Source organism: Podarcis cretensis, assembly GCF_951804945.1.
Source record: "Podarcis cretensis genome assembly, chromosome: 12".
Lineage (NCBI taxonomy): Eukaryota > Metazoa > Chordata > Lepidosauria > Squamata > Lacertidae > Podarcis > Podarcis cretensis.
The window spans coordinates 48,610,803-48,624,307 of NC_137181.1; the positions used below are offsets into that span (position 1 = coordinate 48,610,803).

The 13,505-nt window shown below is 49.2% G+C and overlaps 1 protein-coding gene across 2 annotated transcripts; it reads right to left on the reverse strand.

The window, feature by feature from the left end:
• Positions 1–128: 128 nt before the first annotated feature.
• SNRPD1 (small nuclear ribonucleoprotein D1 polypeptide) lies at positions 129–5,862 on the reverse strand. 2 transcript variants are annotated; one of them, XM_079947484.1, is made up of 4 exons: positions 5,502–5,862; positions 2,048–2,124; positions 1,037–1,228; positions 129–299 (listed from the first exon to the last, which is right to left on the reverse strand). In XM_079947484.1, exons 1-4 carry the CDS (start codon positions 5,513–5,515, stop codon positions 223–225), a joined length of 360 nt encoding a protein of 119 aa, XP_079803610.1. In that variant the 5' UTR covers positions 5,516–5,862; the 3' UTR covers positions 129–222. The 2 variants fall into 2 exon arrangements, with proteins under 2 accessions (XP_079803610.1, XP_079803611.1); XM_079947485.1 differs by lacking the exon at positions 5,502–5,862 and adding an exon at positions 5,259–5,277.
• Between the last annotated feature and the right edge of the window lie 7,643 nt (positions 5,863–13,505).

Genomic DNA, 13,505 nt, shown 5'->3' on the forward strand with positions numbered 1-13,505 from the left:
AATTTTAGTATATTCCAATTTAAGGAAGTTAAAGTTTGGATTGAACAGTACTTAGAGGTTACAAAGGCATGTATAATCAAAATTCCAATAAGATTGAAGTATATAACTTGACCTTAACTGACACAACATTTCCCACATTTGTTTATTAAAAATGGACAATGAAACAAAACCTGTACAAAAAATATCCAAAGTTGCCCGACATTTTTAGTGGCTATAAAGAAATTATCGTCTTGGACCTCCTCTCCCCCTGCCACGTGCTCTGCCTCTCCCACGTCCTCTGCCACGTCCTCTCCCTGCAACTGAACACAAAGACAAAAAACTTCCTTCAAAAACTTGGAATCACAGTATATAAAGGTCATGCCAGATTTTGGACTCAAAACATCTATCGTTTAAACATTTTGTTTTAACTTTTTATTGAAGTAATCTTAGTAATTTGGTTGCAAAATGGTATACAGCTACTGTTCTGTTTCCCACTTTGGATAACAAATCAATTCATTAAAGAAGTCAAAAAGATGTGTTACGTGTTGTGAGCGCCATTACAAGTAGGCAGGTTACTGCTGCAGTTTTTGTCAAAGCCCAAATAAATACGTTAAGCAGGAATAAAGTCTGTAAATTCCACATCTCCTTTACGGGACAAGGATAGATTCCAGAACAGATTAGTTCCTCCAGTAGATTTCATTGTTTAAAGAGCAACAGAATTCAGAATTTTGCCTACAGGAAACTGGTGGCTTCTGAGTGTAACATGAACAACTCTATTGTTCAATATGAAAATTTTCATATCCCTCCGTACCAAATAATTTTAAACCCGGCAATATGAAACAGGTAACAGCTGGATTTGTTGGTGCCACAAAAGTTCAGGGTTAGATCCAGTCATATGCTTGTCTAACAAGGCTTTCCTGGCTCCCTCCTGCTCAACAAGCCACTGCCACCCCCCCAAAGCCCCTCATGAGAATTCATATTGCAATTAACGGCAAACTGAAGTGCTCATGTATAGACAGCAAATACATTCTTGGTGGTTTGAAATCAAATCACTAACCTGCTTCCCTTTTCTTGGATTTGACTTTTGGTTCAACATCCACCAGCAAGGTATCCAGAGGCAAACTATCTGGCAGAATGAAATACCTAATATTGTTGCCTCGAATACTTAACGTCTCCAGCTGGACAGGTTCTCTGTTCTTCAGAGTCATCTTTACAGCTTTAAGATGTGTATTCATACTGACATCCACTCCTGAAACAAAGAACAGGAAGCTTCCTCTACACTGTTTTCAAAGAGACTTATATTAATAATTGCAGAGTTCCTAAATGGAGAGTAGTATAAGGTATTGTACTACATTTCCCATGCCATCTAAGAGACATTAAGTGCTTTACAGTGGGAAAGCAAAATGAATGTCCTACATGTGTAGTCACCATAGCACAGCTGTAGAAAAAGTGATACTCAAAACCAGAAGAAAAATACTACTTCCTAAACAGCTAATTATATTTAAATCATTTTATCTGCATTGCCTAGACCTCCAGACCCTTTTAGTATTCAGTCAGTGCAGAGGTAATTCACTATTACCTCTGACCACTGCAACAGTACTTAGATATAACGAACGCATGCACTCATAGTTCAAAGCATTATCCCTCTTCCTTATTCTGGTGATAATACAAATGAAGATGTCAATATATACAGACAGATGCCAGCTAGGCAAGTTACAAGTCATTAAACAACCACCTCTCATTCCCCCATCACTTAGCACTATTTAACATCAGCTATGCAACCATTATAGCAGAGCAAAAATGCTTAACTCTGAGAGCCAGTGTGATATAGTTTCAATGCACTGGATTTCAAGAAGGAAAAACCTCCCCTCTGCTGTTCTATGAAACCCAGTAGAGTAGCCTTCATTAACCTAACCTGATTCACAGATTTTGGGGAAGAAGATGGGATGGTGCACCTAAGCATATCTGAATTTCTTGAGAAAAGTGGACTAATCAAACATTTAAATGAATGAACTGCCTAATGTTTCACAAAAGGAAGTGAACATTTAAGATATCCCAAATCCCATACCTGTGATAGTTCCATGTACTTGGGTCCCGTTCTTCAGTTCTATGGTTACAGTTTCATGACTAAGTTTCATTAGAAACCTGCAATGCATAAATGAAACAATAACATTTCCAGCTCAATGCGCTGGTACTAACAAGTGCTAAAATTATAGAGACCTTTGTCTGCTACATTTTAAAAATGCACAATTATTTCTGGACCACCCCACCAGCCAATGGATAACTTAACATGCAAGCAGCTCCTCATATTAGTCCCAATGAGACTTATCTGTGGAAATTAGGGATTCTCCAGTCCAGCAAGTTTGGTTAAGTGGATATGGTTTAAAAAAGGAGAGGCAGCTGTGGAAGTTTATGAGAGCACAAAGTATCTAGACGCCCATATCCAATGCTGACTCCATGGTACGTCAAATCAGGACGACTGTTTTGATATCCATGTTTCAAGGGGCCCTGCATACAGTCAGGGCAATGCACTGCACACCCATCACTGGTTTACTTTTGTTTTCCTACTGGTAGTGCAGAGGCAGCAGTGGCAATCCCCCCCTTGCTCTCAAGAAGGGGGTTCTTCCCCTGAACCACTTCATCTAGAACGTCCTGCCCTGAAAAAGGACTCACCACTTCCTTGGAGAGAAAGCTGCAACAGAACAATTTTAAGTAAAGAGAGGTGTGCCATTAAGAGGAGGGGCAGAAGCAGGTGCTCTGGAGAGCCCTGCAACAAGTGCAATTTGCCCTCCCCTATGGATAGGGGACGTGGGTGGCGCTGTGGGTAAAACCTCAGCGCCTAGGACTTGCCGGTCGCATGGTCGGCAGTTCGAATCCCCGTGGCAGGGTGCGCTCCCGTCGTTCGGTCCCAGCGCCTGCCAACCAAGCAGTTCGAAAGCACCTCAAAGTGGAAGTAGATAAATAGGGACCGCTTACCAGCGGGAAGGTAAATGGCGTTTCCGTCTGCTGCGCTGGCTTGCCAGATGCAGCTTGTCACGCTGGCCACGTGACTCGGAAGTGTCTGCGGACAGCGCTGGCTCCCGGCCTTTAGAGTGAGATGAGCGCACAACCCTAGAGTATGTCAAGACTGGTCCGTACGGGCAGGGGTACCTTTACCTTTATGGATAGCCTGGCCCACCCCCCACAAGTCCATCAACTGGCCTTTCTCCAAATGTCCCCTCATAAAGCAGCCTAGAAGACAAGTTACAAGTGGGATGGCCTTTCTTGCAGTGCCCCCACCTATGGAATATTCCCCCTGGAAAGGCTTACCTCGGCTCCTATCAGCACCAGGCAGGGATTTAATATTCTCCCAGGCCTTTAAAAATACCTATTTTGTTATCAGCAGTATTTTATTAGTCTCTGCAAAACTACAGCAACCTGGCCAGTTTTGGCTTATCATTAGCAGGTTCTTGTTGTTGTGCTAATTGGATCAATTGCTGGAGATTGATTTGTGCCTGTCCACAACTAATTTTATTCTTGCACCACTGCTGGCTGGACATGATTAATTTACAATTTCCTTCTTCCTCCTCCTTTCCAGTTTACTAAACAGAGAATCCTAAAATCACAGAATTGGAAGGGACTCTGAGGGTCACCTAGTCCAACCCGCTGTGATGCAGGAATCTCAACACATAGGGATTCCCCCTTCCAACCTGAAACCATGCAGGATCCTGCTTAGTGCTAGCCGTTTTACTGCTGCCCAGAGAACAGTTTCTATTAGGCAACTCGTTGATTATTATTACAGTATTTACTAAATTTGTACAGTGCCCTTCATCCATACGTCTCACGGAGGTTCATAACCTAAAGCTACAAAGGGGGAAGGAAGCACTGCAAATTATCATTTATTCATTTGGGGCTAGGGGTCCCAACTTTCAACCCCACCTCCAGACCCTCCAATTGCCCCTATTTTTCAGCAACAGTCCTGGATTTACAGAAGCCGTTCTGGTTTCTAATTTGATCCCATAATGTCCCAGTTTTCCTTAGGATGTCCCTATTTCGATCGGAGGAATGTTGGAGGGTATGGAGTTATGCGACTCCTGTCCTGAGTCAAGGAGAAAAGTAACTAAACCTTTAGAATACATTTGAGGACAACCCTGTATAAGGAAGTTTTTTTAATTCTAATGTTTTATTATGGTTTCCCCCCCACACATTTTGGAAGCCGCCCAGAGCAGCTGGGACAACTCAGTCAGATGGGCAGGGTATAAGTAATAAAATTATTATTTCTCTTATTATTATGGAACAGAATGTCCCTATTTTCATGGGATAAATATTGAAGGGCATGGAGTTGTGCATCCCCCTAGCCAAAGAAATAAGTAGCTATACAACCTTCAGAAGACATCCCTGTATAGGTAAAGTGTTATTTTTTTTTTTAATGGAAGCTTCCCAGAGCGGCGGGGGCAACTGCAAGTCAGATGCGTAGGGTATAAATAATGAAATTATTACAGTGGATGCTCGGGTTTGAACGTGATCTGTGCGCACACGCAGGTTGCGATTCGGTGCTTCTGCGCATGCACAAAGCATGATTTACGGCTTCTGTGCATGCGCGACCTCCGAAACCTGAAAGTAACCTGTTCCGGTACTTCCGGGTTTTGGAGCGTCCGTAACCTGAAAAAATGCAACCTGAAGTGTCTGTAACCTGAGGTATGACTGTATTACCATGACTATTATTATTACGGAATAGGACGTCCCAGATTGATATTTGGACTGGAGCCTAATTGAAATTTAGAAGATTTTGGAACACAGAAACAAAGATTTTGGAACACAGAAACAAAGAAAATAATCAAACTGTTAATTCCAGCACATGGGGGGGGCACCTAAATTGTTTTAATTTGCCATCTCAGTGATTGGTATTATTAATTGTATTATGATTTGGCATTGTTATGATGGGGCTATTACAGTGGTACCTCGGGTTAAGAACTTAATTCGTTCTGGATGTCTGTTCTTAACCTGAAACTGTTCTTAACCTGAGGCACCACTTTAGCTAATGGGGCCTCCTGCTGCCGCTGCTGCATGATTTCTGTTCTCATCCTGAAGCAAAGTTCTTAACCCGAGGTACTATTTCTGGGTTAGTGGAGTCTGTAACCCGAGGTACCACTGTATTGGATTGTTGTAATGGAAAACTAAAAAAAAAAAAAATTTAAAAAAAGGAATAGGACGTCCCTATGTTTATCGGGTTAGTGTTGGAGGCTAAGCACCTCACCCCTAAAAAACAACCAAAGCAAGCAACACCCCACCGTCCACACCTGCTATATGACAAAGGCCAGGGGCGGGAAAAAGGCGGGGGGGGGACCGTTGCGTGAGGTGATGCTGCGGGGGGGGGCATAGCAGCAGCAGCAGCAGCAGCAGCAGCAGCAGCGGGGGTCGCAAGGGCGCCTGGGAGGAGACGCCAGCCGCGCGAGCTCCGACGACGCGCCCAGGCCCGAGCCGCGTCTGCCCAACGTCTTTTCCCGCCCCTTCCCTCCCCGGCCACGCGCTCGCCCTTTTACCTCACGAGCTTCATGGCGGCGAAGGCGTCGGGCCTGGGCGAACCTGAGGCCGCAGCTTCCCCCGGGGCGAAGGCAAAAAGGAGAGCGGGGGAACGGAAGAGAACCGAGCGCGGCGGAGGAGGAGGAGCAGCCGAAAACTAGGCCGCTCTCGACGCTGCCGAAAAGAAACCCCGAGTGGCGTTTCCCTCAGGAGCGCGCTGTGAATGGCCGGAAGCCCTGCCCCTTTCTCGCTTCTATGCCCCGGAAGTGGAAAGCACGTGGGCGGGAAGGGGAAAGGTTGTCGGGGAACGAGCGCCACCTTCAGGCTCGGAGGAGTCGTCGCGAGTGGAAGGCAAGAATGCGGAGTGGGAATTTAAAGAAAAAGGAGACGGAGTAGCCGCCTGCCATCGCGACTAGGGCAAGTTTTGAACCTCAGCGGTTTGTCCCCCCTCATGACAGATGCGTTATTAAATAAAGGAGTAAACAGTCACTTGAATAAACTTGGTACTGAACCATGAGCAATCTTTAGATTCATCTTATTTTTTTAAAAAAAAACTGTGCCACCTAATTTTCCAAAGAAACACAAGGCAGCTAATAAATAAACAAAAAAAAAAAAATGAGTTAAAACAAATGAACCACCTGTCCAAATTAAACTCACTCGCACAATCAAAATACTAACTAAAAACAAACTGCATTTCCAAACAGACATCAACATAAAACCAAGCCTTAAAAAAGTATTGTTTCTAATGAACATTGTAGATGACATATCATTATTATTGTTAATAGTAGTAGTAGTAGTAGCTGACATAATAGATCCACAGTGAGGGCCACAAACTGTTCAGCTGAGGGAGCTAACCCATAAAATAGATGTCAACAGAACTGTTATTACATGGAAAGAAAGTTACCTATAACAGGAATGGCTTTCATCAGATTATTTTGTCCACTGTAACTTTGTGGCGGTAGTGTGCACACACTGCACGTCTTCTAACGATTCCCTGCGTGGGGATTTCACTGATAGGTTTGCACTAATAAACATGCACGCCATACGCACATAAGCAGAAATACAAGACGCTCATGTCACTTGCAACATCTGCCCACTGTTGGTCCCAACATTCATCAAAGGGGACTTAGAATCATAGAATCATAGACTTGGAAGAGACCACAAGGGCCATTGAATCCAACCCCCTGCCAAGCAGGAAACACCATCAGAGCACTCCTGACATATGGTTGTCAAGCCTCTGCTTAAAGACCTCCAAAGAAGGAGACTCCACCACACTCCTTGGCAGCAAATTCCACTGTCGAACAGCTCTTACTGTCAGGAAGTTCTTCCTAATGTTTAGGTGGAATCTTCTTTCTTGTAGTTTGGAACCATTGCTCCGTGTCCGCTTCTCTGGAGCAGCAGAAAACAACCTTTCTCCCTCCTCTATGTGACATCCTTTTATATATTTGAACATGGCTATCATATCACCCCTTAACCTCCTCTTCTCCAGGCTAAACATGCCCAGCTCCCTTAGCCGTTCCTCATAAGGCATCGTTTCCAGGCCTTTGACCATTTTGGTTGCCCTCCTCTGGACACGTTCCAGTTTCTCGGTGTCCTTCTTGAACTGTGGTGCCCAGAACTGGACACAGTACTCCAGGTGAGGTCTGACCAGAGCAGAATACAGTGGCACTATTACTTCCCTTGTAATAGGAAGTAGGGTGTGTACAACTTGATGCTGTTTTGAAGCTCCTTGGCCACCTGAAATATACTCAGAGTCGCAAAGTGATTTCATGCTCTTTATTCAGCTCATAGTGGTGAGGAGGAATGAATGTCCCCTCAAAGTATCTGCTTTATATACATTATTTACACAATGGGCTGCACATGATTGGCTAATTCCGGAATTCTACTGTAAGCCAATCAGGTTGTGGATTCACTTCAATCTGGAGCATGACTGGGTGGTTCCTGCCAACCAATCATACTGCTGCATTGTTCTAGGACCAATCAGACTGCTGCATTCTGAATCCTATTGTTCTAGGACCAATCAGACTGCTGCCTTTTGGATCCTATTGTTCTAGGACCAATCAGACTGCTGCAGTTTGGATCCTATTTGACTCAGTACATAACACCCCTCCCCTCTAAGTTCCAGTCCTGCCCGGGAGGTCGCATTCATAGTCCTCAAGGTACGCTGGCGGCCTACGTGTGCGTTGCGGCCTGGGGTGTTCCCTGGTCCGGGGTTCAGGTTCTGGCTCGTGTTCCAAGGATGCTGGCTGTGATGGGGCTGTTTGGTCTGGCGCAACCGGCTCGCTCAGTCGTGGTTCTGGTTCCGGTGTCCTTTCAGCCTCACGGGTCCTCTCTGTATTTACTGATTCTGCCTCTCCTGCTGGCCCCTGCTGCTCTATGGGCCTCACTGCCCCACTGTTCCCTTGGGACTCCTCTGACCTGTCCTCCTCCTCCTGGTTTTCTCCCGGGAATCGTCGGCGTATCTGGTCGCAGTGGCGGCGCCAGCATTGCCCCCCATCTGTTAGCACCTCGTACGACACGGGGCCAGTGACCCTGGTGACTGTGGCGGGTACCCATGCTGGGCCTGCCCCAAAATTCTTTGCGTACACTGGGTCCTGAGCCTCGAAGGTCCGGGGGTTCCTGCCTTCCCCCACCACTACCTCATCCTGAGCTCTATCAGGGTGAAGGCGGTCCAATCTGATTGCAAGGCGCCGACCCATTAGTAGTTCAGCGGGGCTCCTGCCAGTTGTTGAGCTGGGGGTGCTGTGCTGTGCTAGAAGGAATGTGGCAAGGCGGTACTCCCAATCCCCTTGCGTCATGCGGCGAAGGGTTTCCTTGGTGGTCCGCACCATGCGTTCTGCTTGGCCATTGGTGGCAGGGTGGAATGGCGCCGAACGGATGTGGCGGATGGCGTTCTGCGCTGTGAAGGTTTGGAATTCTCCTGACGTAAATGCAGTCCCGTTGTCTGAGACGAGAGTGTCAGGGAGCCCGTGGGTAGCAAACAGCCTGCGTAGTACCCGGATGGCTGCGGACGTAGAAGTGGACGGTACCAGTGCGACTTCCAGCCATTTGGTGTAGGAGTCCACCACTATGAAGAATGTTTTCCCCTGAAAGGGGCCAGCGAAGTCCACATGCAGTCGTGACCATGGTGCTCGGGCGGACTCCCAGGACTGGACTGGGGCCCTTGGGGGATCTGGGCGGGATTCTTGGCAGGCCTGGCAGTGTTTGACCCAGGCCTCTATCTCTCCGTCAATCCCCGGCCACCACACATAACTCCTGGCAAGGGCCTTCATTCTTACTACCCCAGGGTGTGTCTCGTGTAGGGCTGTGAGGACCCTTTTTCGGAGGGGCTGGGGAACAACGACCCTGCTTCCCCATAACAGGCACCCCTTGTGGGCCGACAGTTCATGTTTGCGGGTTGTGTAGCCGGCGAATTCTGGCCCGGGGCTGCTGCTGGGCCATCCCCTCCACACCCAGTCCAGGACCCGGGAGATGACCCTATCTTTCTTGGAATGGTGTGCAACTTCTTGTGCCTGAATGGGGCGGTCAGGAAGCAGCTCCAGGCTCATAACCTCTTGTGCAGGTGCTGGGTCAGGGCCTGTTTCCGGTAGTGGCAGCCTGCTGAGGGCGTCCGCATGGCCCATCGCCTTCCCAGGGCGGTGAATCAGTGCATACTGGTAGCTGGTAAGGAAAATTGACCACCTGAGGACGCGAGGAGACAGCACTTGGGGGGTCTGCTTTTCGGGGGCAAACAAGCCAAGCAACGGTTTGTGGTCAGTCACCACGGTGAAGGGCCGCCCGTACAAGAAATCATGGAATTTTTTAACTCCCTTCACGATTGCCAGACCCTCCTTGTCAATTTGTGAGTAGTTCCGCTCAGTTGCGTTGAGTGTCTGGGAAAAGTATGCCACCGGTACCTCTCTTCCATCTGGGAGTTGGTGTCCCAGGACAGCGCCAATGCCATAGGGTGAGGCGTCGCATGCTAGCACCACCGGCAGCCTCTCGTCGAAGTGTGCCAAGACCGAGTTTGAGACAAGCAAGTCCTTGACTGCCTGGAATGCGGCCTCCTGGCGCTGGCCCCACACCCAAGGGGCCCGCTTGTCCAGGAGTCTGTGTAGGGGCTCCGCTACCGCCGCCTTGTGGGGAAGGAAGGAATGGTAAAAGTTCAATAGTCCCAAGAAGGCCTGAAGTTCAGTCTTGTTCTTGGGCGCTGGGGCATCACAAATGGCCCGTACCTTGTCCCCAGTCGGGTGGACCCCTTCTGCGTCCACCATAAATCCCAGAAAGTCCACCTGGGGCACTCCTAGTAGACATTTTTCCCGCTTCACCTTGAGACCTGCTGTCTGGAAACGGTGCAGAACGGTGCGGAGGCGGTCCTCAAACTCCTCTGGTGTGGGCCCGGCAATCAACACATCATCGAAGAAGGGGGTGACGCCAGGAATCCCTTTAAGGAGAGAGTCCATTAGATTCTGGAATATGCCTGGTGCCACGCTGACACCGAATTGCAGCCGCTTTACCCTGAATGCTCCTCTGTGCGTCACAATCGTCTGTGCCTCTGCTGTGGCCTCATCTACTGGCAGCTGTTGATATGCTTGGGCCAAGTCCAGCTTGCCAAAAATTTTCGACCCAGCCAGGGTGGCAAGGACATGGCTGACCACTGGCACTGGGTATGCATGGGCCGTGAGGGCCTTGTTTATAGTACATTTGTAGTCTGCGCAGATGCGGACTGAACCATTAGGCTTGACAGGTGTGACGATTGGGGTTTCCCAGGGGGCATTAGGCACCGGTTCCAGCACTCCTTGCTCCATGAGCCGGTCCAATTCCTCATCTATACGGGGTTTCAGGGCGAACGGGACCCGGCGGGCCTTGAGCCTGACCGGTCGTACTGCGGGGTCAAGCTGTAGAGCAATGGGGGGGCCCGTATACTGTCCCAATTTCCCATCGAAAACCCCCGGAAATTCCTTGCATATGGCGTCCACGTCCACTTGTAAGCTAGTGTGGTTCACCCCGGTGACAGCTAGCCCCAGTGGTCCAAACCATGACAATCCCAGTAGGCTAATGTAGGGGCCCTTGACCACAAGTAAGTCCAGTTGCCGCGTCCGCCCTCGGTATTGCACCCTGAAGGTCCCCACCCCCATTGTGGGGACCTTACGTTTCTGGAAGTCCCGGAGGGTGAATGGGGCCGGCCTGAGTTTGGGACCCCCAGTAGGACACAGTTTCCTTAAGGTCCTTGCCGAGATTATGGATAGAGTTGAACCCGTGTCAAGCTCCATGCGGCATGGGGCCCCCTCTATCTGTACCTCTACATAAATTTTTTCTACGTTGGGGTGGGGCAACTGGTATACCTGGAAGTCCGTGAGCTCCGTCGAGTTGCCTTGGTGCGTTGGGCCCCGGGACCTGGGGTTCTTGGATTGGTCATCTGATGCCTGGCATCGGGTGGGCCGAGCCCGACACACCCGGGCGATGTGTCCCACTTTTCTGCACTGCCTGCACTCTGCGTTGCGGAAACGGCAGGTCCTCCTCTCGTGACTTTCTCCACAGCTTGCGCAGTTCCCTCCTTCTCGTCGAGGCAGCTGTGGTATGTGGGCTGCTTGAGTGCGCTGCTGTACTCGGTGCACCTCCTCCCTGTCAGATCCTGAGTCGTCGGTGAGGTCTTCGTGGTGGACCCTCGGTTGGGATGGCTGGCTCGGCCGTGCCTCTTGCGTCGACCTCTCGGCAGCTTCCGTTGCCAGGGCCTCCTCCAGAGCGACCTGGAACGTTAGGTTCTTCTTAGCGTAGAGGCGTCGTTGCAGCTTCTCATCCCTCAGGCCACCGACGAGGCGGTCACGAAGCATGTTCTCCAGCTCTGAGAAGTTGCAGAACCGGGCGGCTTGGCGGAGAGAGGTCACAAACCCAGTTATGGTTTCCCCAGGGGCTTGCCGCTTTGCATAGAAGGCATTTCGACGAGCTACCACTGAGGGCTGTGGCGAAAAGTGCCCCTTCAGCTGTTCCATTATTGTTTTGTATGGAACAGTAGCAACGTCTTCAGGCGCAAGGAGAGCCCGGGCGATTTCAAATGTCTCCTCTCCGCAAACGCTGAAGAATATTGCCCTCTTCTTGGCGTCTTCTTCATCGGTGACCCCTTTGGCTTCTAGGAGGAAGGTGAAACGGGAGGCGTACGCTTCCCAGTCTCCGGATGCTGGGTTGAACGGCGAGAAGCTGCTGTCGGTTGCCATTCTGAGTTCCTTGTGTCCCGGAGCTGAAGCCTGGAGACACGGTGCGAGGCAGCGGTGCGGCAGGTGGCGGTGCTGCGGTGCTGTGTGTGGCAGTCAGCTCAGCGGGATCCCACCTTCGTCGCCAGTGAAATATACTCAGAGTCGCAAAGTGATTTCATGCTCTTTATTCAGCTCATAGTGGTGAGGAGGAATGAATGTCCCCTCAAAGTATCTGCTTTATATACATTATTTACACAATGGGCTGCACATGATTGGCTAATTCCGGAATTCTACTGTAAGCCAATCAGGTTGTGGATTCACTTCAATCTGGAGCATGACTGGGTGGTTCCTGCCAACCAATCATACTGCTGCATTGTTCTAGGACCAATCAGACTGCTGCATTCTGAATCCTATTGTTCTAGGACCAATCAGACTGCTGCCTTTTGGATCCTATTGTTCTAGGACCAATCAGACTGCTGCAGTTTGGATCCTATTTGACTCAGTACATAACACCACCCATGCCCAAAGGTCCCTTTTCAGGATCCTGCAGTCTCTCCTGGGATGACATGGGCTCCTCCTGTGGTTGTCACTGTTGCTGCTGCTCCCCATTCTTATGGTCCCTGTACTGTGTGTACAAAGGTGCAACAAGGTCGGAGGGGGAGGGGTGGTTCAGTGTCTATAAATTGCTGTCAAATACAATCAGATTGCTCAAAGCAAGCCCTAGTGGCATTTTCGCTTTGCACACAGTGCACTTCTGCTAAAGGGAACACCCTTTTGCAAAAGAACACATACACACCCATTGCAGCAACCACTAGCAAACATTGTGCAAAGAAAACTGCAATGGCTGTTGTGCAAACAGGCCCAGGCTAAAAAGCCCTTGAGCTTTTTGAGGGTTGGTTTTCCATCTGTATGGAGGTAGTACCATGGCCTCTGAGCCAGTAACTTGCTCCCAGCCTCCTGTCTGCCCTAGTTAAACCAGCTCAGCCTCAAGAAGTTTCCACTTGGATCTTCTCTGCAGTATACTCTGCATAAAACTCTTATCTGTGTTTCTATATCTGAACTGTGCATCTTAGGACCTCTTATGAGCTACTGCTTATTAACAGTGAACTCTGGGCATTCTGCAAACATTTGATCAAGGGCACCCACAAAGCTATGGGTGCTGTGAGAGATTTTTGTGGGGAGTGTCCAGAAAACCTTCAGGCCTTTGGGTGTGCTCTGCATGGGACTTCCACAAAGACAGGAAGCCTTTAGGGCAAGCATAGAGATTCATGTGCATTCCTGAAAATAACACAGACGACACTGCCAGCTTCCACAATCTTCACCTGGGTGCCATCTTTGGAGTGCAGGTCTGAGGTCTTGAGGTTCCTGCTAAGAACATACATCTCCTGCAAAACCACATTAACTTACTACTGTTAGGCTCTAAAAAGTTTTGCAGAAAGGGGGTTTGTCTCAGAATCATAGCTGTCAACCGTCCCTTATTTCGCAGGAAAGTCCCTTATCCCAGCGCTGTGTCCCGCTGCTGTCCCTTATTGATGATGTCCCTTAAATTTCCCGGGTTTCAAAGGAAGCAGCTCCTCTCTCTCCATCCCTGCCGGCCGGCCAGGGAGGCTCCAACTGTGTTGCTTGGTTGTGTTGCTCACCCAATAAGGAGTCTAAGAACGACTGGGGGGTGGAGCTTGCATGCCTTCTGCCGATCAAATGGGCCACGTTGCCTGGGGACTCGCCTTTGCTCAGCGCTTCCCAGCGGAGAGGTGACGGTGGTTTCCCTTGCTGCATCCCTTTTGCCGGGTTGCTGTGCTGTGGGAACCACCGCTTGAGGCTTTGTTTGGCTGCTGGCTGGGCTTTCTGCCT

Bases quoted from the DNA above. Each gene is read 5' to 3' on its own strand.
- SNRPD1 (XM_079947484.1), bottom strand. The intron at 1,229-2,047 runs GTATGGGATTTG...TCTTTGTTTCAG, and splicing joins AGTACATGGAACTATCACAG to GAGTGGATGTCAGTATGAAT. The intron at 300-1,036 runs GTTAGTGATTTG...CTTTGTGTTCAG, and splicing joins ATCCAAGAAAAGGGAAGCAG to TTGCAGGGAGAGGACGTGGC.